Raw genomic sequence first — 24,255 nt, 5'->3', positions numbered from 1 at the left:
AAGAGGCCTGGCCAAGCCTGATTAAAAATGGATTACTAAAAATAACTCGAGAAGAATCGACAAGAGAAGTCGGAGCAACAAAAGGCGTGCGCTAGAAGGGACACATCTCGACTTAAAAAGCCACGACCTCACAATAAAAGATATCAGAATTGTTCAGACTAAAAAGGGTTCCACGAGGACAATAGCAAGTCATCGAACAAAGCCAGCCTCGAGGATCACTTCAACTAATGCAGGAAATAAGCAAACATAAAGGAAATCAAAAAAGAGGTCGGACAGCAAAAATCCAACACTCTAAAGATTCTTGGAAGTGGCAAAGGTTGCAAACTAACATATCAAACAAAGCTACTATAATAACAACCCAGAAAGCCACCTGAAAGTCGGCCTTAAGACTTTCAAAGTATTTGTTTTTTCTAAATAAAGTTGGAAAATGAAAGCAACTAAAATGTCAAAGCCACACCAGGCCCAATTACAAGAAACTAAAGTCTAAAAACCCACTAAATACATCAGAAAAAGTCACAGGGGGTCCAAGTTCTCCTCAGTGGCGGTACCCTGAGTCATGGAGGGAGGAATCATCTTCATAGGAATGGCATCTACAGTCCCATCCTCTCGAGTTAAGATTTGGACATCGGGGTCGGGCTTAGGGTGGCTGACCTCAGTAGCAGGAGTGGAAGAAGTCGTGGTAGCAGAAGCTTTAGCTGGCGGTACAGGGGGAGGACCTTCCTCTTCATCCTCGTCTGGGGCGGGAACAATCTTACCATTTTCAACAATGTTATCCAAACTAAAAAGACTCAGGTCGAGCTCGGGAGCCAAAACTCAGGCCTGAGTTTTTAGGTTCTCATATGCATTCGTCACGCTGCTTACGAGATGGCCCTGAAGTTCAAAATAGTCAGCATAGACCGATTCAAGCCTCTCCCGGACCTCCAGCAACTCGCCGTAAGTTCGAGTATAACTCTCCTTCGACTTCTTGGCCATCTCCTTGGCCAGATTCGCAGCAGCCTCCGCAGCAAAAGCCCTAGATTTCTCCTTCTCTACATCCAGCTTTAGCTTGGCCACTTTGGCATCTAGCTCATCCTTCAACCCCTTGATCCCGTCAAACTCTGACTTGGCTTCCTGCATAAAGGCATTCGTCGCGTGAACAAGAGAGTCTTGGATTGAGCAAAACAAAGCCGCACCCATATGCGCCATCCGCACACTACTGTTGGTGATAAAATCCAGGTGGAGCAGGATGGACACGTCGTCCATGGGAAGTCGGCCATAAGGAGCGATCTGGTTATCCACAAACCCCACGGCATCAAAATCAGGGGCATCCAAATTGAAAGGCTCAACAGTCCTTTGCTTCTTGGGAGGAGGACCGGCAGCAGAAGGAGAGGCTGCAGCAGAGGTCGGCTGGGGAGGATCAGAAGAAGCCAGGTGAACCTGGGGAGTGGGTATGACTTTCCTCAGCCCAGAGGTGTCCGAGGTTAACCTCTCCAGAGTAACTTTTGAAGACTCCTCCCCAGAACTTTTGGCTGAGATGTTTTGGGCCGCAGTCGCCTTCCTCGCCCTCTTAAAGGCCTTCATAGAATCAGTGGTCTTTACCATTTCTGAAAACACAGCAAAAACCAGAATTGCAAGTGAGAAAGGGATGGATCGATAAAACAAACAAATAAAATAAAAAACCAGCAAAAGAAATCAGCAAACTACCCAATTCAGCTCAAAGAAGGGAGGGATTTTCCAAGAACCTCTTCATATCAAGATGAGGGGACTCCCCCCAATTTTTCTCTAGTACATGTAATAAAGCTTGCTCAACTTCATCCAATATTTCCCAAGAATACTTAGACACCACCATATTCTTTTGCCAGCATAAAGGGAAAACTGGTTCATTATTTTGTTCCAAGAAGAAAGGCCGAGCTTCTTCAACAGCTTGGACCTTGAAATAGAAGTTTTTAAAGTCTCTAAAAGACTCGTCATACATGGAGAACACTTTTTTTCCCTGTGCAGCACGGAAAGAAATCCAGGAAGCCTTCTTCTTAGCTACCCCAGGCTTCGTCAAAACAAAAAGGTAAAGAAAGAGAGTTTGAGAAGGTGGAACATCCAGTTCTTGACACAACAGTTGGAAGATTTTTATGAAGCCCCACGAATTCGGGTGGAGCTGAGAAGGAGCTACGTTGCAGGACCACAACAGGTCGGTCTCAAAGGGAGTAAAAGGAATGGTGATGTTCATTTGGCTAAAAAAGTAGTCATACGCATAAAAGAAGGGACGTTCTCCCTTAGTAAGAGAAGGAAAACAAATCCTCTCATCAGGCTCGGGCACTACCAACTCATAGTTTTTCTCCTGATCTCTACTACCGCAAACCTTATGATGCCTCTTAAGCCGCACATAGTATTCAGAATCAACCACGGAAACACACATCAAAATAAGGGAGTCCAGCCAGTCAGACATGCCCTCCGGGACCTTGGTAGACATTTTAACAATATTTTTGCGAGAAGACATGGGTCAACTAGTCCTACAGTGAGAAAAAGAAAAAATGGGTTACTAATCAAACAGCTCGGGCAAAATCAAGAAAACAGCTCGGACAAATATGGAGATAGCTCGGGCAAAAGCATATGAATGATAGAAGTCAAATACAGCAGTAAAAGGAAACCCCAGGACTCACACCAAGGTCCAGGGGCATCCTTTGGAGGCAGTAACAGAGTAAGGATTCAGGAAAAATCTTGCAGCCTAAATCCTAAAAACACAAATATCCTTCTAGCAAAGAGCATTCTACACAAAACAGCAGGAAAGCCGCCATCGTCAAAACAAGATCGCACAAAGAAATATTTAAAAAATACAACCTTTTTTGCAGAAGCACAGTTCATCATTTCAAGGCTACAAAAAAAATTCAAAGATCTACGTATAAAGAAGTCATAGGGACAAGCAACAAAACAAAACCCTAAATAGCTCCAAAATGCACGTTACAGCGACGATCAGGCACAGCAAACGCAGAAAGGTTCAAACTTTCCAACATGAATCCAAGCAAGATCAAAACTTTTCAAAATCAAAACAATGCAAATGTGAAAAGAACGGCGTGGAAAATAATAAAGAGAGAGGAGAAGAAAACTAACCTGCAGAGAAGAAGGAGACGATAACTGATCAGAGATTGAAGCAAACAACCGAAACGACACCAGCAAATCACCTTTCGAGTAAAAGAAAAGGGAAAGCGCGAAGATACAAAAGTGAAAGGGTAAGTAGAAGAGAAGGAGTTACAGCGAGCAAGAGAGGGGAAAACTGAAAGAAGCTTTGGAATTCAAAAATGAGATACAAAGAGGGAAACAAAGGAAACGGCAAATAGTTAATGAATTTTACTCTCGCACATTTCCAAGGAAACACAAAACGCGCGTTGCAATTAAAAAGAGTGAGAAAAATGCTCTGCATTTAAATCACTAAAAGGAGTTTTGCTATAAAGACCGACAAAAATGCTCGAGCTCGACTTCTTCAAAAGAGATCGAAGTCTAAAAAAGACTCGACCTCAACAGGAAGACCGCGCACAAGCAGGGGCACTGTTCATGTCCTGGGTTGAGCTGTACGACCCGGGCTAATTAAAGACAAGTCGACCGACCTCTTTAGGACTGGAATTCCCGACCTCTTCTCAAAGAGCTCGGCCGAATCGCCAGGAAAGCCCAAAAGAAGGCTCAAACGAAGGAACACAGCCCAAACCTAAAGGCAGCTAAAGCCTAGAAAGATAAAGGCGGTTCCCCTTAAAGATAAGATGACTTCACTCAAAGATAAGATAAGATAACTATCTTATCTCCAAGAAGGTCACTCTACACTATTATAAATACACTGGAGCACCCAGGTATAACTCATACTCTGATTCTACACAATACCTGCTTAAAGCACATGCTAACTTAGGCATCGGAGTCTCTTGCAGGTACCGCCACCCTCCGGTGATCAAGGATCAGCAGCACCACCCAAGTCAACAAGTCGGACACGATAGCTCCGGCCACCACAGCGGATCTCATCCGAGATCGACCTTCAGTTTCAGGTAACCCTCGGAACAGTACCTATAGTTTTTTACTATTATTATTATTTATGGTTAATTTTTTGTTTAATATACTTTACCTAATGGGATCAATAAATCATATTATGAAAAGATAATAATAATATAATATACAAAAATCACAATTATAAGAGTGTATAATCTCAAATAAAAATTTAACAAAAAAATAAAAATAATAAATAATAGAAAAAAAGAGTTCATATAGAGAGAAATAATAAGAATTCCATAAATAATACAATAACATGTCTAAAGGATAAAATTGGTAAAGGAAAAAATAGATGTTTAGTGTAAATGGCTAAAAGCCCGTTAGTGAAACGCAGAAGTTAGAAATTGTTGCTTTTGGTAAACGTGGTTTTGACTACAAAATCACTTCTTGCCAAATCGAAAGTTAGCCAAATAAAAAATTGAAACTTTCAATAAGCATAAACGTACTTTTTCTCTTCAAACGAGTTTGCCAAACACACCTTAGGTCGTTACACTATACTTTTTTGTATTCAAGGTATTTATTTGCATTGAACACTCCTCAATTTTTAAATGACACCCACACTAACCTTAACTTTAATTTTGGCATTTTAATACCCTTAAAAAAAACTACTTACTTACCGGATCAGTCCATCCCACCCCAACCAAAGTCCATGGATTTGGTCAGGTTTTTAGTTTTGCGAGTCCAAAATCATATCCCAGTCCTTTCTTTTTTGGCAAGTTGATCGGTGGGGTTCGACCTATCTTGACCCACATAGTAAAACTTAGAATTTGAAAAAAAAAGTAGTAGTGATGATCTCAGAGGGGCACGAATTCAATACGCGGGAGAAGTTTGCGCACCGAAATGCCAAAAAGCTCTTTGGCGTACCAGTCAACCGGAGAGTATTAAAATCAAAATGTATACTTTTGTGGGGTCTTTTTCGCAATTACACATAAAATAGAGGGGTAACTTTTTTTAATTTTTTTAAATGAATACATTTTACTTAGTTCTTAAAAGCTGCTAACCTCCTCTTCCAGATTCTCTTCCCCCCTCTTCCAGATTCTCTTCCCCACTCAGCCATGTGGCTTCGGCACCATCTTCGAAAATTGCAGTGACTTATATCGTCCATCCCTTCAGAAGTACCCACATCCTCATACTCAACAGTGGGATTCACTTCCATAGCATAGAGATTGGTGAAGCTATTGACCACAACATATCTTTTTTTTTAAGGTAAGATGTTCTGAGAAATTAATTACTACCCATCTAATACTTTAAAAAGAACTAATTTTCTAAATCATATTATTGTAACTTATAAAGTATACATCTCCATGTAAAAAAAAAATTAGTCTATACAAATCCAATCTTCTTTTCAGATGGGTATTGCCTTAATGGATGCAACCAAGTCCAACCCAACTGTGTGCCAACATGACCCGACCCGAAACATCTTCTGCCTCTCCTTGGCCAGTCTCTCGCCCACCATCTTCATGCCGCTTCGATCTTTCGCCGCTAATCCTCCTAATTTGCCCAAACCAAACCACCAGTATTTGTCATTCATGTTCCGGTGATAACAGTAATAGGCTAAGATAATATATTTTTCAATTTCATCGAGGCAGATGCGCCGTTTAGTGACTGCAAATTCTTGACTGGCAATTCCACATGGAATAACTTCCTGCAACTCGAACTGCATAAAGTCCACGAAGGTGAGTACCAGCAACAGACGTCCATAAAAAATCTCTTTTCTCAGACCAACTTCATCGTTCTTTAGTTTAACATAAAACAGAATAATTAACTCTAATTAATTTAAACTTACAAAATTATAAATTTTTGCTTTATTAAATTATTAATCCAGATAGATATTAGATCTATAATAATAACCACAAAAAAACTAAAATTTTTAAAGTGATCCCTATGACACAAAATCTGCAAAAAGTATTCACTAGCCAATCAAAAAAGATAAATAACAGGATAATCTCTACCGTTAAATTAAAAAATAAAAAAGATCCAACGACTCTCTTTGTCTGACGCACCGGTCAGCCAAAGTTAAGTGCTAGACACACTGATCAGCCAAACACGCACGGCGCATGAAATCTGTGTCCATCTTAGAGGTTGGAGATGATATAGTTGATACTTGATAGTAATAGTTTAAAAATTTTGAATAATTTTTTAAAGTGTTAGACAAAAATTTAAAATTCGAGTACTTTTGTCAAATGAAACTTATTTTTCATGAGTACAATATTAATTTTGTTTTTATAATAATTTTGATAGCATTATAAAATTCGTAAATAAAATTATATTTTTTTAAATAAAAATTTTACATAACTTAAAATAATAAAATTTTAAAAATTAATAGATCTTATCTTTTTAAACAAATTTGTAAAAAATCTAGTCAAAGTTTAATTTTTAGAATATTTTGCTGTATATCTTCATATTTAGTGTATTTATCAAATTAAGATTATTTTAAAAAACTATAATTTTATTTATCAAACTTAAAGTTTATGAAAATCAAAATAATAATTTATTATTTTAAAATGATAATCTTTTTAATAAATATTTAAATTAATGTTTAAAAAATTTTAATTGAATTTTTTAATTTTTAATAAATTTTTATTCTCTAAAAATTTTTGAAAATTATTTTTGTCGAATAAACTTGTTCTTTTATCAGTTTTCATTCAAAATTTTAATATTGACAAATAAATTTTTAATTGTTTTATTATAAGATAATTAAGTTTAAAAAATTATTTAAAATTAAAGTGTGAAATGATCAACATCAAATCTAAATTTTTTTAAAACTAATGTGTGTGTGTTTTATTTTTAGGAAGGAGGGCACATTTTTGCAAAACCTTTGATCCAAGAACCGTTACACTGCAGCTCCACCTTCCGGAGTTACTACCATCCTTTCTTCGCAAAATTCCATCTCAAATCACATTCACTTTCTCTTTGTTACCATGGATCTGTTGCACCAATACTCCGGCGACGACGAACCAGACTCCTCGCCGCCGCCCGAAAACCCTAACTCCCCCGATTCCTCCCCGCCGCGCCTCCTCGCTGGCCGCTCCGCCGCTCCCTCCGTCGACGACACCATGCTCGCCCTGACCGTGCAGCCACACCGCAAGACCCTCTCCAACCCCATCGACCCCACGCAGCACAACGTCGCCTTCAACCCTACCTTCGACCAGCTCTGGGCACCAATCCAGGGCCCTTCCCACCCTTACGCCAAGGACGGCATCGCCCAGGGCCTCCGCAATCACAAGCTTGGCTTCGTCGAGGACGCTGCCATCGATCCCTTTCTCTTCGACGAGCAGTATAATACCTTCCACAAGTTTGGCTATGCTGCTGACCCCTCCGCATCCCATTACGTCGGCGATTTCGATGCCCTAGCGAAGAACAACGCTATTTCGGTGTATAACATCCCCCACCGCGAGCAGAAGCGGCGAAAAATGGAGAAGAAGGAGGGAGGAGAGGAGGAAGAAGAAGAACTTGATGGTGGTGGTGATGAAGAAGGAGAGGCTGAGAACCCTGCTTCGGATGTGTGGCTTGCGAAGAACAAGAAGAGTCCTTGGTTTGGGAAGAAGGAAGGGTTGCAGGGTGAGTTGACTGAGGAGCAGAAGAAATATGCTGAGGAGTATGCCAAGAAGAAAGGGGAAGAGAAGGCCGGTTTTGGTGGCGAAAAGGCTGAGGCTGTTAAGGATAAGAGCACTTTCCATGGGAAGGAAGAGAGGGATTATCAGGGTAGGTCTTGGATTGCGGCTCCTAAAGATGCTAAGGCTAGCAATGATCATTGTTATATACCTAAGAGATTGGTGCATACTTGGAGTGGACATACAAAGGGTGTCTCGGCAATTCGGTTTTTCCCCAAGTATGGTCATTTGATATTATCTGCAAGTATGGATACCAAGGTTAAGATTTGGGATGTGTTCAATTCGGGGAAGTGTATGAGGACTTACATGGGGCATTCGAAGGCGGTGAGGGATATTTGTTTCAGCAATGATGGGACTAAATTCTTGAGTGCTGGTTATGATAAGAATATCAAGTATTGGGATACTGAGACTGGGCAGGTGATATCAACGTTTTCGACTGGGAAGATCCCTTATGTGGTGCGGCTTAACCCTGACGAGGATAAGCAGAATGTGCTATTGGCCGGTATGAGCGATAAGAAGATTGTTCAATGGGATATGAATACAGGGCAGATAACTCAGGAGTATGATCAGCATCTTGGTGCTGTGAATACCATTACTTTTGTTGATAACAATAGGAGATTTGTTACTTCCAGTGATGATAAGTCTCTCAGGGTGTGGGAATTCGGTATCCCTGTTGTTATTAAGTACATTAGCGAGCCACACATGCACTCAATGCCATCCATTTCGCTTCACCCCAACTCTAATTGGCTCGCTGCGCAGAGCTTGGATAACCAGATACTTATTTATAGCACCAGGGAGAAGTTTCAGCTCAACAAGAAGAAGAGGTTTGCCGGTCATATTGTGGCTGGATACGCATGCCAAGTCAATTTCTCGCCAGATGGGCGCTTTGTGATGTCAGGAGATGGTGAGGGTAAGTGTTGGTTCTGGGATTGGAAGAGTTGCAAAGTCTTCAGAACTCTCAAGTGTCATGAAGGTGTGTGCATTGGTTGTGAGTGGCATCCCTTGGAGCAGAGTAAGGTAGCAACATGTGGCTGGGATGGGTTGATAAAATACTGGTTAGTAACTCTCACCCTATATATGCCAGTTTCTCTTTTGTCAACTGTCGAGGTGTTGAATATATGTTTATTCGTATGCATTCCTTAAATATTTGTGTTTTAGCCTTTTAGGTCAATGTTTCTCAAATATTTGCTTGCCATTTAATAGTTTGTGTAAATGTGAATTCACATTGTCATCATTGGCTGTTCAAAATCTTATATCTTTAGTGTAAAACCTTGTTTGCTTCTAAGATTTTGGAAATCAGTTATACCATTGGCTATATCGGTGGAAATGTTGGTAGAAATCTTAGAGGCCTGTTCTAGTGATAGAAATTTAGCATCAGTTGACATTGGGAATCAGTGTCTGCATCTTAGTTATATTGCAGAAGTGCTACTGCCTTTTCTTTGTTTTAACTAAAATGAATATTTAAGCAACTGCAAAGTCATGATTTATTCTTGGAGCCCTAGTATCATGAAATTTGAATGCCTTGGTGTGGAGTTGAACATTTTTAACATCATTTGCACATGGATAAATGTGTCTTTTCTTAATCACAAAATGTGTAAAAATATGCAAATTTCTAACTCATCACATGTTTAACAGTGCTAAGAACTCAGAAGATGAGATCATGGTGGAACTATTTTGGTTTTCATTTTTACACAATTTGCTCCATTTTCTAAATCACACGTGTATAGAAGATTCACTAGTGTGTGTGCAGTTTGGGTGGTTTTGGGCAACCTTTTACCCCAAGGGGATAAGTGATGGTATCATGTTTCAGTGTAGTAGTAAACTCTCATTTAATTTCCTTAAAGGAAATGGATGGAAAAATAAGCTTAATAGTGCTTGTGCCTAGCTGGTTATGTTTGGTTCCACATGCAATGGCTAGCTTGAGTTTCAATTCAGGTGTTAGTGTCATTGTGTCGGTGTCTTGATTTGCGCATGGTAACATGTCATGGCTCCAACTAGGGGTGTCCATGGGCTGAGCTGGGCCGGGTTTAATTAGGCCCGGACCCGGATCTAAAAGGGTGATGAGTCTATTTTGGCCCAATCGGAAAGTGATACGAAACAAACCGGGTTAAACCAGGTCGACCTGATATAAAATTAGTATATACACATTTATAAATTTTTTATACTAAAGTAATAAAACTTTACTTTTAAAATTAAATTTAACAAATGTTATATCATATTTATACCAAAATAAATTATTTTAAAGCAAAAACAATACCATATAATATAAAAAAATTAATTGAAGTATAAAAGTATAATGATATTACCAATTTCACTCTAAAATCTATATTTTCATTGTTTAAAAAGCGGCGAGCCGACCCAAAGCATAACCCGGCCCGAAAATAACATTGGCTAAAAAGGCAAACCCGAACCCGACAAAATATGCCCTGGGTCCGGGCTGGGTCTTGAACACCCCAATCTCCAACTCCAATCAATCATTCTTCTCAGTCTGACATAATACTGTTGTCAGATCTTGACTACATCAATTTGATGTCACAATTTCTATTCAGTTAATAGAAAAATTGTAGGAACAAGATTCTGTAGGAGTTAGTTAAGTAATTCTGATAAAGATGTGATGCATATATTACAATATGATATGTAGGAGTTAGAAGAACAGTGTTCTATAGGTGTCTATAGTATTCTGTGATAATCCATATGACACAATATGATATGCAAGAAGACCGGATTTAAGGAGTCTTGGTACTTCAGTCTTTGTTGCTCTGAAGTGTTCCTCCAATGTTTCCTTACAACTTATCCTCCAGTAGTAGTGTGGATTTATTTATTCCACTTATTTGTTGTGCTTTTTGGAAGTAGTCTAATAAGGATTGGTTTAAGCACATTAATAAAAAATCCACATTTTCCGAGTATACATGTTTGCATGCGTTGTTTCTGAATTTTGCTATCATTCCTTACAAGTCTCTCTGCCGGCACCAGTTGATTGTTTTGATTTGATCTCTAATGTTTTGGATCATGCGTGTGATCATTGAGGTTATATCTTCATGTTTGCAGGGACTAGTATCGCGTGTCCAATATCACCTGTTGCTGGAATCAGTGGGCAGACAGAAGCAAGTCCCTTGACATCAAGGGGAAGCGCAACATACTGAATTCACTTGCTGATATGGTGCTCATCGGTTCAAATTTCAAGGGCATAAACTTAAATATTTGAGATTTCTCGTCACTGATCCTCAAGATATCAGTCACTAAGCATTACATGCTTATTGCAGTGTTGTAATAGCAGCAGAACAAGGAAAAGTTTTGCCATTTTGTTTATTACACTTTTTTGTATAATAGCAAGTTTTAAGCTAGTATTTCATCTATGTGAACTGTCTCGTGTTGTAGTTTATTGCGGTTATGACTAGGAATCTTTGGAAAAATTCGTGGATGAATATTATTGACAATGATTTTAGAAAATAAAGTAAGAGTTAGAATCTAATATGGTAGATCTCCTATAGGCTATATAGCAGAGACAAAGGATAACAGTCATTGCTGAAAGGTTTTTCAGTAAGCCAACTTGATCAAGTGTAGTTTATAGACATTTACCATTGACATGATTAAAGTCAAATTTCTAATTGGGATTATCAATTTTCGTGTGTAGTAATAAATAATCCCTTTAAACAAGTTATACAGCAATGGATAATGGATTGTGTAATGAAATGGCTAAAATGAAACAGACAATTACTAATATTCTTTGGCATAGTGAGAATGACTCCTAATATTGAAACGGTCAAAGGGAGAAAATTGGTAATAAGTAATCTGATTACTATAACACTTTGAATACTAACTCAGTTGAATTAACAATGCTATTTGAACTTACTTTAGAGGTCTACACCTCATTTTCACATGTACAAAATATGAGCTTCTATTGAATTACTACATATAAATTATATTGTCAGTTAAACACATTATTTATAATTTTGTTGATAAGAAATTTAAAATAATTGAGAGTTAACTCATATTTTACTAATGTAATAATTATAAATATTTATACTTACAACATTATATTATTTATTGGTTTTTTGCTCTGTATTATCTGTAAAAAACTAAAAGCTGTAAAGTTTCAAAATAAATTATTATTTATGACAGTTATTTTTCAAAGAAAGCCTAAACCTTTTACTTAAATTACCTCTAAATCAGTTATTTAACTATGAATAGATCAATAGAAATAGAACGGAGTGTAGAAAAGATATTTTCCGAGTACACACGCGCGCACTCACTGCGTAAACATTCGCTTATTCTGTATTTTTTTGTTGTTTTTCTCTCTCTAGAGTCCAAGAACGAAAACCAAAATCCTTCGGCTTCTCTTTTCACTTCCCTCAACAAGATCTAACCTGGTACTTGCCTCCTCTTCACTCTCTTAATATTTATTTCAATATTTTCATATTCGTTTTCTCTTTGATGCGTATATCAAAGTTCGAACCTTTTTTTTCAATCTCGCTAGCCATAGGTTAAATTTATGTTCTTTATTCTTATCCCTATATGGGTATATTACTATGTGTAAATTTCTTTGTTTAAGGAGAGGTTTTTACTTTTTGCTTAGATTTGACAAAATTTCTTAGGAAGAATCACGGATGAGGGAATTGGGTACTTGTAGAAGAAGTTCAGAATCCACAGTGGCACTTGAGGAAAACATGGGTGGTGAAACCCTAGAAGAGCCTATGGAGGTGGATGAAGCTTTCGTTGGGGAGTGTAATGGGAAGGACATAATGGTTGGGGTGTTAGGTTCTGATTTGTACATAGATGGTGTTTGCACTCGTGGGAGTGATGATGCTGAGCTGAATGATGAAGTTGGTTGTGGTGGTGGGTCAGTTGAGGAGGATAAAGATGTGAATCCTGCGGGTGGAGGAGCTTCCGGGGTTGGTAACGGAACCGGGGATACTTTTGAGGGTTCTCAAGTTGTGAGGTCCTTAGAAACTAAGAATGAACATGAGACAGTTGAGTTGGATGGAAATGGTTCAAGTCAAGTGACCTTGAAATCACCGGATGGGCAGAAAAGCATTGATGATGGAAAGGTAGATACTGAAATGTTGGAGAAAGAAGCCAAGAGTGATGTTACTCAGGTTGAGTCAGATATTAGGCAAAGTATTGAAGAACAAGCTGGAAGTGACGAGCAGACAGGTTCACATGGGGAGCAGGATATTGAAGATGAAGAATCCGATGATGCTGAACAGCAAAAGATAAGAGATGAAAAGGTAACCAGATGTTCATCTACGAAACCTGGGAGTTCGGAGAAAAATTATGAGGTGACCTATCAGGTGCCAACAGAAAAGGAACGTGAGTTTTCTGTGCATGATTTGGTCTGGGGCAAGGTGAGAAGTCATCCATGGTGGCCAGGACAGATATTTGAGTCATCAGATGCATCCCCGCTGGCAATGAAGCATTCTAAAAAGGACTGCCATTTAGTGGCTTATTTTGGTGATAAAACATTTGCTTGGAATGAAGCATCACAGCTAAAGCCGTTTAGAACACATTTCTCTAGTATTGCCAAACAGAACAGTTCTGAATCATTTCAGAATGCTGTAGATTGTGCTTTGGATGAAGTCAGAAGACGTGTAGAATTTGGGCTAATATGTTCCTGTGTACCTAAAGATACCGATGGAAAGATTAAAACCCAGACTGTTGAAAATGCTGGGATTCGGCAAGGAGTGGATTTACCCAACGTGGTCGATGAATCTTTAAATGTTAGTTCTTTTTCACCCACGAAGCTTATAGGATACTTGAAAACTTTAGCAGAGTTGCCAACTGGTGGCTTTGATCGCTTACAGCTTTCAATTGCTAAAGCTCAGTTGCTTGCATTCTATCGTTTAAAGGGTTGCTCTTACTTGCCTGAGGTACAATATTGTGGAGGATTGGACGATGATAACAAATTAAGTAATAATGCTAAGAAAAGCTTGAGTGAAGATGACAAACATGCAACTCATGTAACCAAGAACGATGGTCAAGCTATTGGAAAGTTAAAAGCCACAAGCACTGGTCGCAATCGTAAACATAATCTGAAGGATGGTATCTATTCAGGAAAGAAGAAAAGAAGCTTGTCAGAAATAGTGGGTGGGTCTCCAGATTCTCCACGTAGTGATTATTGGTCTGACGATGTCAATGGTGATCAGGCTTCCCCAGCCCTTCTGAAGAAAATTAAGAATATCGATCACTATGCTGATGACCCAGGGCCAAAAGGTGCAAGAAAAACAATTTCTCTTGCAAAAGTTTCAAATACAACAAAACCATCATTTAAAATTGGTGACCGTATTCGAAGGGTTGCAAGTCAACTTACTAGAGCTCCATCCCCTATGATCAAGTTTACTGCAGACAAGTCTCAGATTGCCTATGGAAGCCCTGAGGGATTTTCAGGAAATTCATCTGATCTTTTCTCCCCGAATATTGAGGAGGCTCAGAGTTCAAGCCCGAGTTTTCCAACAGAATTTTCATCTTTAGATGATTTGTTATCATTACTTCAGTTGATGGCACAAGATCCCCGTGGAGATTATGGTTTCTTGAAAGTTATCGTGAGCTTCTTCTCTGATTTCAGGAACTCAATAGTTGTAGGTGATTATTCTGGAGAAGAGATCTTGCCTACAAACAAAGTTGGTACTAAACGGAAGAAACCACCAGTAGGTGGATCGCAAGAAACATTTGAATTTGATGATCTTGGTGACACTTATTGGACAGGTATGGAAATCCAAAATGGTTCTGAACAACAACCCTCACAGGGAAGTGGCAGAAAGGACAATGAGCCGGCCCCTTCGGAGCCTGAAAAACCTGTTCAAGTTCGTCGTAAGACTTATTCCCGGAGACGGTATTCTGGAAGCGATCTTGCTGAGGTTCCTGAAAAACCTGGACAGTATTCTGGTAGTGACCATGTTGAGGTTCCTGAAAAACCTCCAGGCTACATAGACGATAAATCCCCTGCAGAACTTGTTCTAAACTTTGCTGATTTGGATTCTGTTCCCTCAGAAGCAAGCTTAAATAAGATCTTTAGGCGATTTGGACCTCTAAAGGAAACTGAAACAGAAGTTGATAGAAGCAGCAGCCGGGCTAGAGTGGTTTTCAAGAAATGTGCTGATGCAGAGGTTGCTTTCAGTAGCGTTAAGAAGTTCAACATATTTGGATCAGTTCCTGTAAATTACCAGCTTAACTATACTCCAAGTGCATTGTTCAAAGCTTCATCTTTTCCCGCTACACATGACCAGGAGATGCATCTTGATCTGTCAAGTTTTGAACTAAACATGGTATAAGCCATTTGAGGTATGTAACTTTTTACTATTTAATCTGCCATGTTTAGTGGTTGGATGCTTTGAGTGTGTGCACTAGCACTAAGGTCAAATATTAATAGATGTGGGTCTGTGCTATCCATACTTCAAACCCAATGGGTTCTTGAATGAGGGGTTGTGTGCCTTTATTAAATGTATCTTCAGTTCTTTTATCAAGTGTGTCATAAAATTACTTTTTTCAAAAGTTTGAGCTGACAGGAGAGGCACATGAGTAGTTGTATTTCTAATATATTCTTTCACGCAAGAGTCTCTTTTGGGTTTGTCTGAGTTTTTGCATAGGTCTCTTTTTTTTTTTTTTTTTAATTTACCTTATGTTTTTTTCCTTTTGGTGGATAATAAGGATCAAACTCGAGATTTTTCGGTCGTAGAAGTTCTGATACTATTTCATAAAACCACTTTTTTCAGAAACTTAAATTGATAGGAGGCACATGGTTATATCTCTAATAAACAGATTTAAGCTTTTTAGGGAGATAATTTATTCATTATTAAAATCTCATTTACAATGTGATTTTGACATCAATTCTTACTACCCTTCGTTTTTCTGTGGATTACAAAAGTTTCAAGTCCAATGGGCTTTTGCGGTTTGCATGAGAGCTTGTGCTTCTATTTAACAATTTATGGTTTTAGAATAGATTTCATAACATGTTTAGTACACATAACATGAAGATTAAATCATCTTACCCATTTTATTCCAGTTGAGTGAATTATCATCTTACTAGGTTCACAAATATTTTAATGCCAGGAAAAATGTTATGAAGGAAGCATGTCATTGGAGCAGCAATATGGAACAAGATGATCATGTGTAGGGTTTTCAGAAACACAAGATGTTTTTTCACCTTGCAAATCTAAGAGGTTACTACAGAGCGCTTTGCAAGAAATCAATGGTGTTGCTTCATTCTACATATTACTTTCTTATGTGGAGCAGGTAGTATTGAGAACATTGGATAGATCTATCTAGATTGTAGACCTTGGATTGTATATTGGGTTGAGATTGTTGTCCAGTTTCTGTGATAGCACTAGGAATTTAATTTGCTTTCTGACTTTGTTTAAGCTACTTCGCGGCCTTCTAATTAAATGTCACTGTAGAGAGTTAATTCTAGAAAATATGGTGTTATGCTTACTGTGCAAGTTAACATCTAAAAGGGTAGTGACAGCGTTGTATCAATGGGACCAAATATTGAGCAACAAAAGGTCAAGAGAATAAGCTCAATGATACGTGTATGAAAATGTTATAAATGGTGGGAAAAGATTAACAATTAAAGCATTGGAGCCGTGCCTATTGTTAGAAAAGACAAGATGGTAAAATATCATGTTATTTGAGGCAGAATATACTAATGTATTTGAACATATTTTGTGTGGATATCTTTTACACAATTGTTCGGATTCTATCTAAAATGGGTCAATTTAAAACGACTCAAATCCAGCCTGAAATATATACTAAACTAGATCAAATTTCACGATCCTAACCCTAAAAGAATACTGGAGGGACGCAAGCCCAAAAACAAGAATGCCTTAAGTGGAAACATATTACGCCAAATGGTCCAAACACAAATCCTTTCCACTCTATTTCATTGTCATAAACTCAAAAATTAAGCATGTGTAGAGACTTCATGTAGAAGGAAACACAATTTATTGAAAGATAATATTATACCGTAGGTATTATTAATGAGACAAATTGAAAGAAATATAACATTAGACATAGGTGGTGGTGAGTTATTTGGCTAGTACAATACATTATACATGTGAAGGAAGGAGATCTATTTCCCTCTCTTTTTTACTTAAGATTTTCATATGGCTGTAAGTCACCAAAATATGAATAATTTTGACAAATTATATAATCCGACTGGAACAAAATAAACAGCGGCGAACTCATTTCAGCAACATCTAGGATCTCAATAAGATGTGTAAGATATTGTGAAGAGCCATAGAGTGAACACCAACTTTTAGAATTCAAAAGGACGAAAAAATGATAAACAAAATTTGGATACAAATCCTCACTAAGTAGAACCAAAATCCAGCCTAACCTGGTATCACTCTATTAAGTAACTTATAAAAAAATAAAAAGCATAACAATTTAGACTACTTTATCTTATATCAGAAATATGACTCGTTTGAATTTAGCATCAGGAGAAGTGAATGCCAGCTTTGTTAAATAACGAAAGCAGGTAAAGGAATTCCTGCAGGGTCAGCTTGGATGACCTCTTCTCTTCAAAATCTCCCTCCTTCAAAACACCCAAAACCTTGTCCTTGAATTCGGATTGCGAACCTTCTGCTTCTCCATCCTCAACTTCCATCCCATCATCATCATCCAATCCACCATCCATATCCATGCCTTGATCCTCATCAAAATCACCGAAACTAGATAAATCCATTTGACTTCCTGTGTCCTTCACTGCACCCTCTTGTGAAAGTTTTAGTGCCTGCACGGTCTTGTAGTTCTTTTCGAGTAAAGATATGACATTTTTTTGCCGGAAAGTTGCACCAAGGGTTTTGTTCTTTCTGTTGAAGCAAATTCGCAAAAAGCCATCCCACTCCTTATTGTTAACTTCAATCCTGGGCTTCCTTGGCTCTATTCGTACTACAGAAGAATCAACCTTAGGCGGAGGGCGAAAGTTGTTCTTTCCAACTTTCAGGAGATGGAAGATTCGAGCATGGAGTTGTGTGTTCACCGTAAGACGGCAATAGAGTTTGTCACCGGGCTGAGCAACCAGTCTCATGGCAAACTCTCTCTGGAACATTATAATTGCACACCTAAATGCAGGCTGGTGACTGAGTAATTTGAAAGTGAGAGGCGAGGATATCTGATACGGAATATTCGCCACACATATGTCAAAATACGGGAGTTCTGTCCTCAGCACATCACCTTGTATAACCTGAAATCATCCATAAACAAAATTAAGCCACAATTTTGAAACAATTAAGGAAAAGTCAAATCCAGTCTTCACATAGCAACATCGAATCAACATATCAATACAAAACGATCACGCATACACATATTCACTATTATGAAGTTATCCGCAGTATTTTGAATAAAACTTCATGCTCAATAATTTAACTCTAATTGGAAATTAGTTTATACTATTTTTTTCTCAGGATTAAGAGTAAACATTGAATAAAATTTCCACCACTCTTTCAACTTTTTCACCAAACATAAAACAGTCTAAAAGAACATGTTTAGAACCAATAAAGGATTGTTTAACAAACTCAACAAACTCTTAACAAACTAAGTTTGTAACCATTAGACAGTTAGTTAGTTAGCTAAGCATACCGTGAGGCGGTTGGAATAAGGAGTGCCCTGGAAACGGCGCTGGAGCTCGAGAACCATACGGGGATCAATCTCGACCGCGATGACCTTCTTACCGGCTTCTAGAAGCTTCTTGGTGAGGTTACCGGTACCGGGACCAATCTCGAGGATGACGTCAGTGGGTTTGATGCCAGATTTCTGGACGATGGCATCGACAAGGAGAGGGTTCTTGAGGATGTGCTGCCCCTTGGATTTGTGAAAGGATATTCCACCCTGGTAAGGTGTGTGCTGCTGTGGCTTTCCCTTCTCCTTTTTCACCTTCCCTCCCGCCATTTTTTGCTATGCCACAAACACAAGAGGTGTGTGAGACAGCGCCGTCACAAGAGGGAAAAGCCGATGGAACTGTTAAGCATACTTATTAGAACCATACCGGTAATCGACCCGGTCATACGATCGGATTACTGGTTCAACCAGTAGGTCACAAGTTGAACCGGTTAATCCAGTTACAATTAAATATAAATATAAAATTATTATAATAAACTTAAAATTAAAAAGCATGTCTTCACAAACACATTAATAATAATCAAGTATCAACACGGAGACATAAGGAACATAACTAACAATGCAAACATAGATAATAAACTAGTCACTAATACAAAATACTTTCTCAATTTAAATGAACAAAAGAGCAAAACATAACACAATCAATAAATTAATGATTAACAAACTAATCAAAAATATAAATTTAACTAATTTATAAATCAATCTATCAAATACCATTATAGCCATAGTCCAATACTGCCTATGTAATTGTCAAGGTTTTGAAAACCAGACCGGACATCGAACCATTCTAGTTATTAGTTTCCTGGTTCAGTGGTCCAATCAATTCAATAGTGGTCCAACCAAAAAAACCGTTTTATAGTAAAATAATAAATAATATTAATAAACCCCCTAAAACATAATTATAGGCTAATATGAACTTTAATGTCTTCCAAATTTATAGTACTACATCAACCAAAATCTAATATAATCTTTGATCTCATCAATATTAACAATTTATCACTCATTAGTCATTATATTACTATTGAACTCATTAAGATCGTTACAAGAAATAAAAAAAATTCATTGAATTAACCAAACCAATAATAAATATTCGATCATCTACTTATCTAATTAAGAGTTAATTCAGTTCATCTATTCCTTCATTGAACTAAAAACAAATTCAACTATGATAATTTTCATCAATACTAAGAATCAAATCTATTCTTACAGCAACAAATTCAACTCATTGATAATTTTTAACAACAAATACAACTATGATAATTTTCATCAACAAAAAAGTTTAGCTCCAAAGATGATTTACAGCAACAAAAAATTTAACTAAGTGATTATTTCAGTAAGAACAACAAATTCAAGGTTCAGTGATTATAATTAGCAACAAATACAACTCCAGCGATAATTTATCAACCAACAAATTTTCAACAACAAATTCAGCTTACAGCAAGGCTGATCAATATTGAACTCATCAAAATAGTCATCATTGAATTAGCCAATTTATTCTTTCCCTGACAAAAGATTGATTACATGGAACAAATAAAAGCTTATGCTTCAGCATAATTTTAACAAAGATTAGCAATATTTCCAGCACACACTATTACTGATAACAATTTTAACAAGATTTCAGCCTAATTTTAACAAAGATTAACAAATTTTTCCAAAGATTAACAAGGATTATCAAGGTTTCAGACTTTCAGCACAATTTTTTTTTCAGCATAGCACAAAAAAAAAAAAAAAAAAGCAACAAAACAGAGTACAGCACAGCAGTAGTGATCAGAGTTAATCATTCAACAATTCAATCTGAGTAGCATTAGAAGGAGCAGAATCCTAAACCAAAGAACAAAGAACCAAGAACGAAACATTAAAAAAAAAATGAAAAAACCAATTTGAGTAGCCCTACCAGAATCATAAACCTTCGTTCTCACTTCTGAACAGAGCATTAAAAAAAACGAAGAACAAGCACTAGCAGTGCGCACTGACCTTCGATCTGAGCAGTCTGGGCAGGGTACGACGGAGGGTAGCACGACGGCGAGCAGACTACGACCACACGATTGGTGAATGAGAAGAGGGGTTGGAGACTTGAAGCACGAGCACCAGATGAAGACAGAAGCTCTGAGCGCGACGGACGGCGGCGGAAGCGCGTCTTAGCAGACGAAGACTACGGACGCCGAGCTGACCTCGAGGAAGAAGCTGCGATCGGTGAGAGCGAACAGGGGTCGGAGACTTGGAGCACGCCGACAGGACGAAGAGGAAAGCTCCTGAGTGCGACGGACGGCGGCAGTGTCCCACTCCTTGCGAAGGCGGTGGTGGAGGCTAGACGGCTAGGGTTTTTTTTGGTTGAGAGCAGTCCAAGGTTCTGAATTGTGAAGGAAAGAAAAGGAGAAAGGGGCTGGGTCGCTGGAACAAGGAAGGAATCAGATTACTCTTCTTTTTTATATTTTTTAAACGAACCATAAAACGGAACGTTTGATGTAAACCAGCCGGTTCAGCAATTTTCATGTGGATTTTGAAATGGCGGTTTTTCCTAATGGACCGAACTGCAAAAACTCCTGGTTCTTGGTCGTGATCGGTCCGATTTTCAAAACCATAGTAATTGTCAATACTCAACAGTCAACACTCAATACCAAAGTTTGAAAAATTGGACCGATTATTAAACCGTTCTACTTACTAGTTTACTAATTTATTAATTCAACCGATAATTTAATTAAAAAAACCATTTTAAAATTAAATAATAAATAAATTATAAATAAACATCATAAAATATAATTTAATCTAATATAAATCTTAAATATCTTCCAAATTTAAAACATTACATAAAATATCGTCAACTAAATTTATATGATCTTATCAAAATACAATTTCAACCGTTTACATTAAATATCGTCAATCAAATCCATATAATCTTATCAAAATATAATCTCAAAAATTTAAATAGTGAAAAAAATATCTAAATATCATGAAGATTTATCAATCAATAAATCATAATCATAATTAAAAACAACAACAAAACAGCTAGAAATCAAATAATTTAAGGCAACAACACAGTGAAAAACAGATAAACCCAATCATAAATACTATTACCAAATTAAATCAAAAATAAAAAAGAATAAAAAACAGATAAACCCAATCATAAATAGGGATGGCAAAATGGGTCGAGCCCGTCGGGCCGATCCGCTAAACCCGCTAAAAAAGGCGGGTCGGGCTAAGATTTGGAGCCTGTTAAATTAAAAAAATCCGCCAAACTCGCACCGCCAAATTGGCGGGTTTTGGCGGGGCAGGACGGGACGGTCCGCCGGGCCAAAGATTTTTATTTATTTATCTTTTATTAAATAAAAGAGTGATTACTATTATAAAATTAATAATTATAGAATTTTTAAACACTTTTTTTTCATTTTTTATTTTTATTCTTCTTTTAGTTATTAACTTTATTTATTTTATTTTACAATTTCGTATATATGCTCAAATTATGTGACTTATTTTTTAAAATAAAAATGATTCTATTGACAAATATTATTTTAAACAATTTTATTGAAGTTAAAAATTAAAAAAATTGTAAAAAAATTATATTATAATTTGACTATTTTTTATTTGTATTTGATTTTTTAATTATTATTTTTTGGTTAATTTTAATGAATTTTATTTAAAAAAAAAAAGAGTCAAGCGGACTAGCCCGCCAACCCGCCAATCCGCCATAAAACAGGACGGACTAGCATTTTAAACCCATTTTAATTGGTGGGGCAGGCCGGTCCACCCCCGTTTATGGGACGGGCCTAGGCAGGACGGGTTGGGGCAGACCGGCCCGCTTTACCACCCCTAATCATAAACACAAAACACCATTACCAAATTAAATCAAAAATAAAAAAAAATGAAAAACAGGTAAATCCAGTCATAAACACCATTACCAAATGAAAAGCAGAACATAACAGAACCAAAAATCAACAAAAAAATCCGATTAAAAACAGGTTTCCACTTTGGAGGTCGCAGGTTTCCACTTTGTCCCCTAAACACCAATTACCTCACATCAAATTAATTTGAGGGAAAACGCCACAGTTCAATGTTGTGACTTATGAGTTATGAGTTTACTAAGAACTAACATAAATTTAAAATCGGCAACAGCAGCGGAACAAATTGTTTATCAGTTATGAGTTATCACAAATTTCAGATTCAAAACACAAATCACTAATCAAGTAATCAGAGATATTTAAAATCACAAATCACTCATTCAGACTTCAGAGAGACAGAGACATTCAAATTCAAGTACTCAACAGAAATCACAGTGCCACTAACCACGTCAACGGCGAGACGACGGCGCAGCAGCTGGAAGCCTCGAACAACGACTTCACCGGCGGAATGGATGACGTGCCGAGCTAGAAGAGGAGCTCTAGCCGTATGCGCTTGGGACAGGGGAAGGAGGAGGCCGTGAAGACGCCGACAACCCACGGACGGCGGCAGCAGTTCCGGCGACGAAGGTGGGTTTTAGTTTGGGAATCCTTAAGGCTAGTTGTGTTTCGAAGGAAGGGGGTGTTGGGTGTTTACTGTTTCGTGTGTGTGTGTGTGGGGGGTTTGGGGGGTTTTCTTTTTTTTTTTTTAAAAAAAAAGGGAAAACGACGTCGTTCAAGTCTGTGCAAGTTGTTGTCCATATCCTGATAAATCGATTGCAAGTTAATGTTATTTCTTTTAGTTTTAATGTTAAATTTTGAAACTAACCGTAATTTCTTGCTTCTCAGGAATAGTAAAATCGAAGAAATAGAAAAGAAGCAGGTATAATCAGTTAAATTCAATTCATTGTCCATTGTTTGGTTAAACATTTTTGTTTTTGTTTGTGGAGAGCGATATCATTTATACTCATGGTTTATGTAATATTTCTACAGACAGTGGCGGAGCCACATAGTTGGAGAGAAAGAGGTTAATTGTCTTTAATTTTAATTTTTAACATATTAATTATATATAAATTTTAGTTTAATTTTTTTTAATTTTATTTTAATTTTATTTTATTGTATAAATATTTTTAATTTTTTATAATATTTTATCTAACTTCGCTCCTATTTACAAATATTCAGACATAAATATAAACTAAACATCTGTTGGAAATACTTGGAATAGATTTCTTTTATTTATCTAGACTTTTAAAAACCTAAATCTCAAATGTATTTTTTTATTTTATTATTTTAATTATCTTCTTTCCATTTAATTGTTATATTAATAATTTCTTTTATTTTTTTCCTTTTTTCAAACAAATAAATTATTTTTTTAATTATATAAACATCTTTAACCAATTCTTCTAAATCTATAATTGAGCTATTATTAGTTTTCTCTTCTTCTAAGTTAATTATTTTGTTTACAGATTTATTGATGAATGTAATTATATTTTAGGATATTAAATTTTAATTTTTTTATTATTTTATTATAAAATTTTTTTAATTAAATTATAATTAAATCAGTTAAATTAATAAATTAATGAATTAATAACTAAAATAGTTTGATAACCGATTTTTTTTTTCAAAATCTTATTGACTATTAAGTGAATAAGGGTTTGAGCAAAAAAAAGAAAAAATAAAAAAGGGAATAAGGGAGAAGGGGTGTTTTAGGGTTAGTAATATCTTCTTTTACTTTTTTTTTTCTCTTCTAACCCAAAAACAAATGGAATATATATCTTTTAAGAATTTAATTTTTGATATAGTGTTAATATATAGACAGCCGTGTATTTAATTAGTATCACCGAGTCAGTAAAATTAAATTCAAATGAACAGATGTGAATAAATAATTATGCAAAATATTTTATATTATTAATGTATTAAAATTAAATTTATTTTTATTTTATTAATAGATATCAAATAATAAAATAATAATATCTATATTTTTCCTCCTAACTGAAAAAAAGGTGATATATATTATTATGAATTAAAACTAATTTTTTCATTTATCATAAGTTCATTTTTTTTAAAAAAATATTTTTAATTTTAAATTTTAAATTCTGAATATTCTAAACTTTTCAAATAATGAAGATTAAAAAATATTTTATTAATAAAAA

General features: G+C 36.6%; 3 protein-coding genes across 9 annotated transcripts; 2 read left to right on the top strand and 1 right to left on the bottom strand.

The window, feature by feature from the left end:
- The first annotated feature begins 6,740 nt into the window (after positions 1 to 6,740).
- On the top strand, positions 6,741 to 11,091 carry LOC112775343 (uncharacterized). Its single transcript, XM_025818916.2, has 2 exons — positions 6,741 to 8,674; positions 10,668 to 11,091. Exons 1-2 carry the CDS (start codon positions 6,927 to 6,929, stop codon positions 10,672 to 10,674), a joined length of 1,755 nt encoding a protein of 584 aa, XP_025674701.1. The 5' UTR covers positions 6,741 to 6,926; the 3' UTR covers positions 10,675 to 11,091.
- Positions 11,092 to 11,802: 711 nt separating this feature from the next.
- On the top strand, positions 11,803 to 16,187 carry LOC112775304 (PWWP domain-containing protein 5). 3 transcript variants are annotated; one of them, XM_025818866.3, is made up of 3 exons: positions 11,803 to 11,989; positions 12,196 to 14,897; positions 15,666 to 16,187. In XM_025818866.3, the coding sequence occupies exon 2, from the start codon at positions 12,227 to 12,229 to the stop codon at positions 14,885 to 14,887; it is 2,661 nt and encodes an 886-aa protein (XP_025674651.1). In that variant the 5' UTR covers positions 11,803 to 11,989; positions 12,196 to 12,226; the 3' UTR covers positions 14,888 to 14,897; positions 15,666 to 16,187. The 3 variants fall into 3 exon arrangements, with proteins under 3 accessions (XP_025674651.1, XP_025674652.1, XP_072084053.1); XM_025818867.3 differs by having other exon boundaries at positions 11,823 to 11,989; positions 12,215 to 14,897; XM_072227952.1 differs by lacking the exon at positions 15,666 to 16,187 and having other exon boundaries at positions 11,823 to 11,989; positions 12,196 to 14,898.
- A 549-nt stretch (positions 16,188 to 16,736) lies between these two features.
- Positions 16,737 to 22,777, bottom strand: LOC112775305 (ribosomal RNA small subunit methyltransferase). 5 transcript variants are annotated; one of them, XM_025818870.3, is made up of 4 exons: positions 22,512 to 22,777; positions 20,205 to 20,621; positions 18,192 to 18,506; positions 16,737 to 17,796 (listed from the first exon to the last, which is right to left on the bottom strand). In XM_025818870.3, exons 3-4 carry the CDS (start codon positions 18,498 to 18,500, stop codon positions 17,047 to 17,049), a joined length of 1,059 nt encoding a protein of 352 aa, XP_025674655.1. In that variant the 5' UTR covers positions 18,501 to 18,506; positions 20,205 to 20,621; positions 22,512 to 22,777; the 3' UTR covers positions 16,737 to 17,046. The 5 variants fall into 5 exon arrangements, with proteins under 5 accessions (XP_025674655.1, XP_072084054.1, XP_025674653.1 ...); XM_072227953.1 differs by having other exon boundaries at positions 18,192 to 18,628; positions 22,512 to 22,770; XM_025818868.3 differs by having other exon boundaries at positions 18,192 to 18,569; positions 22,512 to 22,770.
- Between the last annotated feature and the right edge of the window lie 1,478 nt (positions 22,778 to 24,255).

Source organism: Arachis hypogaea, chromosome 19, assembly GCF_003086295.3.
Source record: "Arachis hypogaea cultivar Tifrunner chromosome 19, arahy.Tifrunner.gnm2.J5K5, whole genome shotgun sequence".
NCBI lineage: Eukaryota > Viridiplantae > Streptophyta > Magnoliopsida > Fabales > Fabaceae > Arachis > Arachis hypogaea.
Note: the sequence above shows the minus strand (reverse complement) of the source record. Positions and strands in the feature narration are given on the sequence as shown.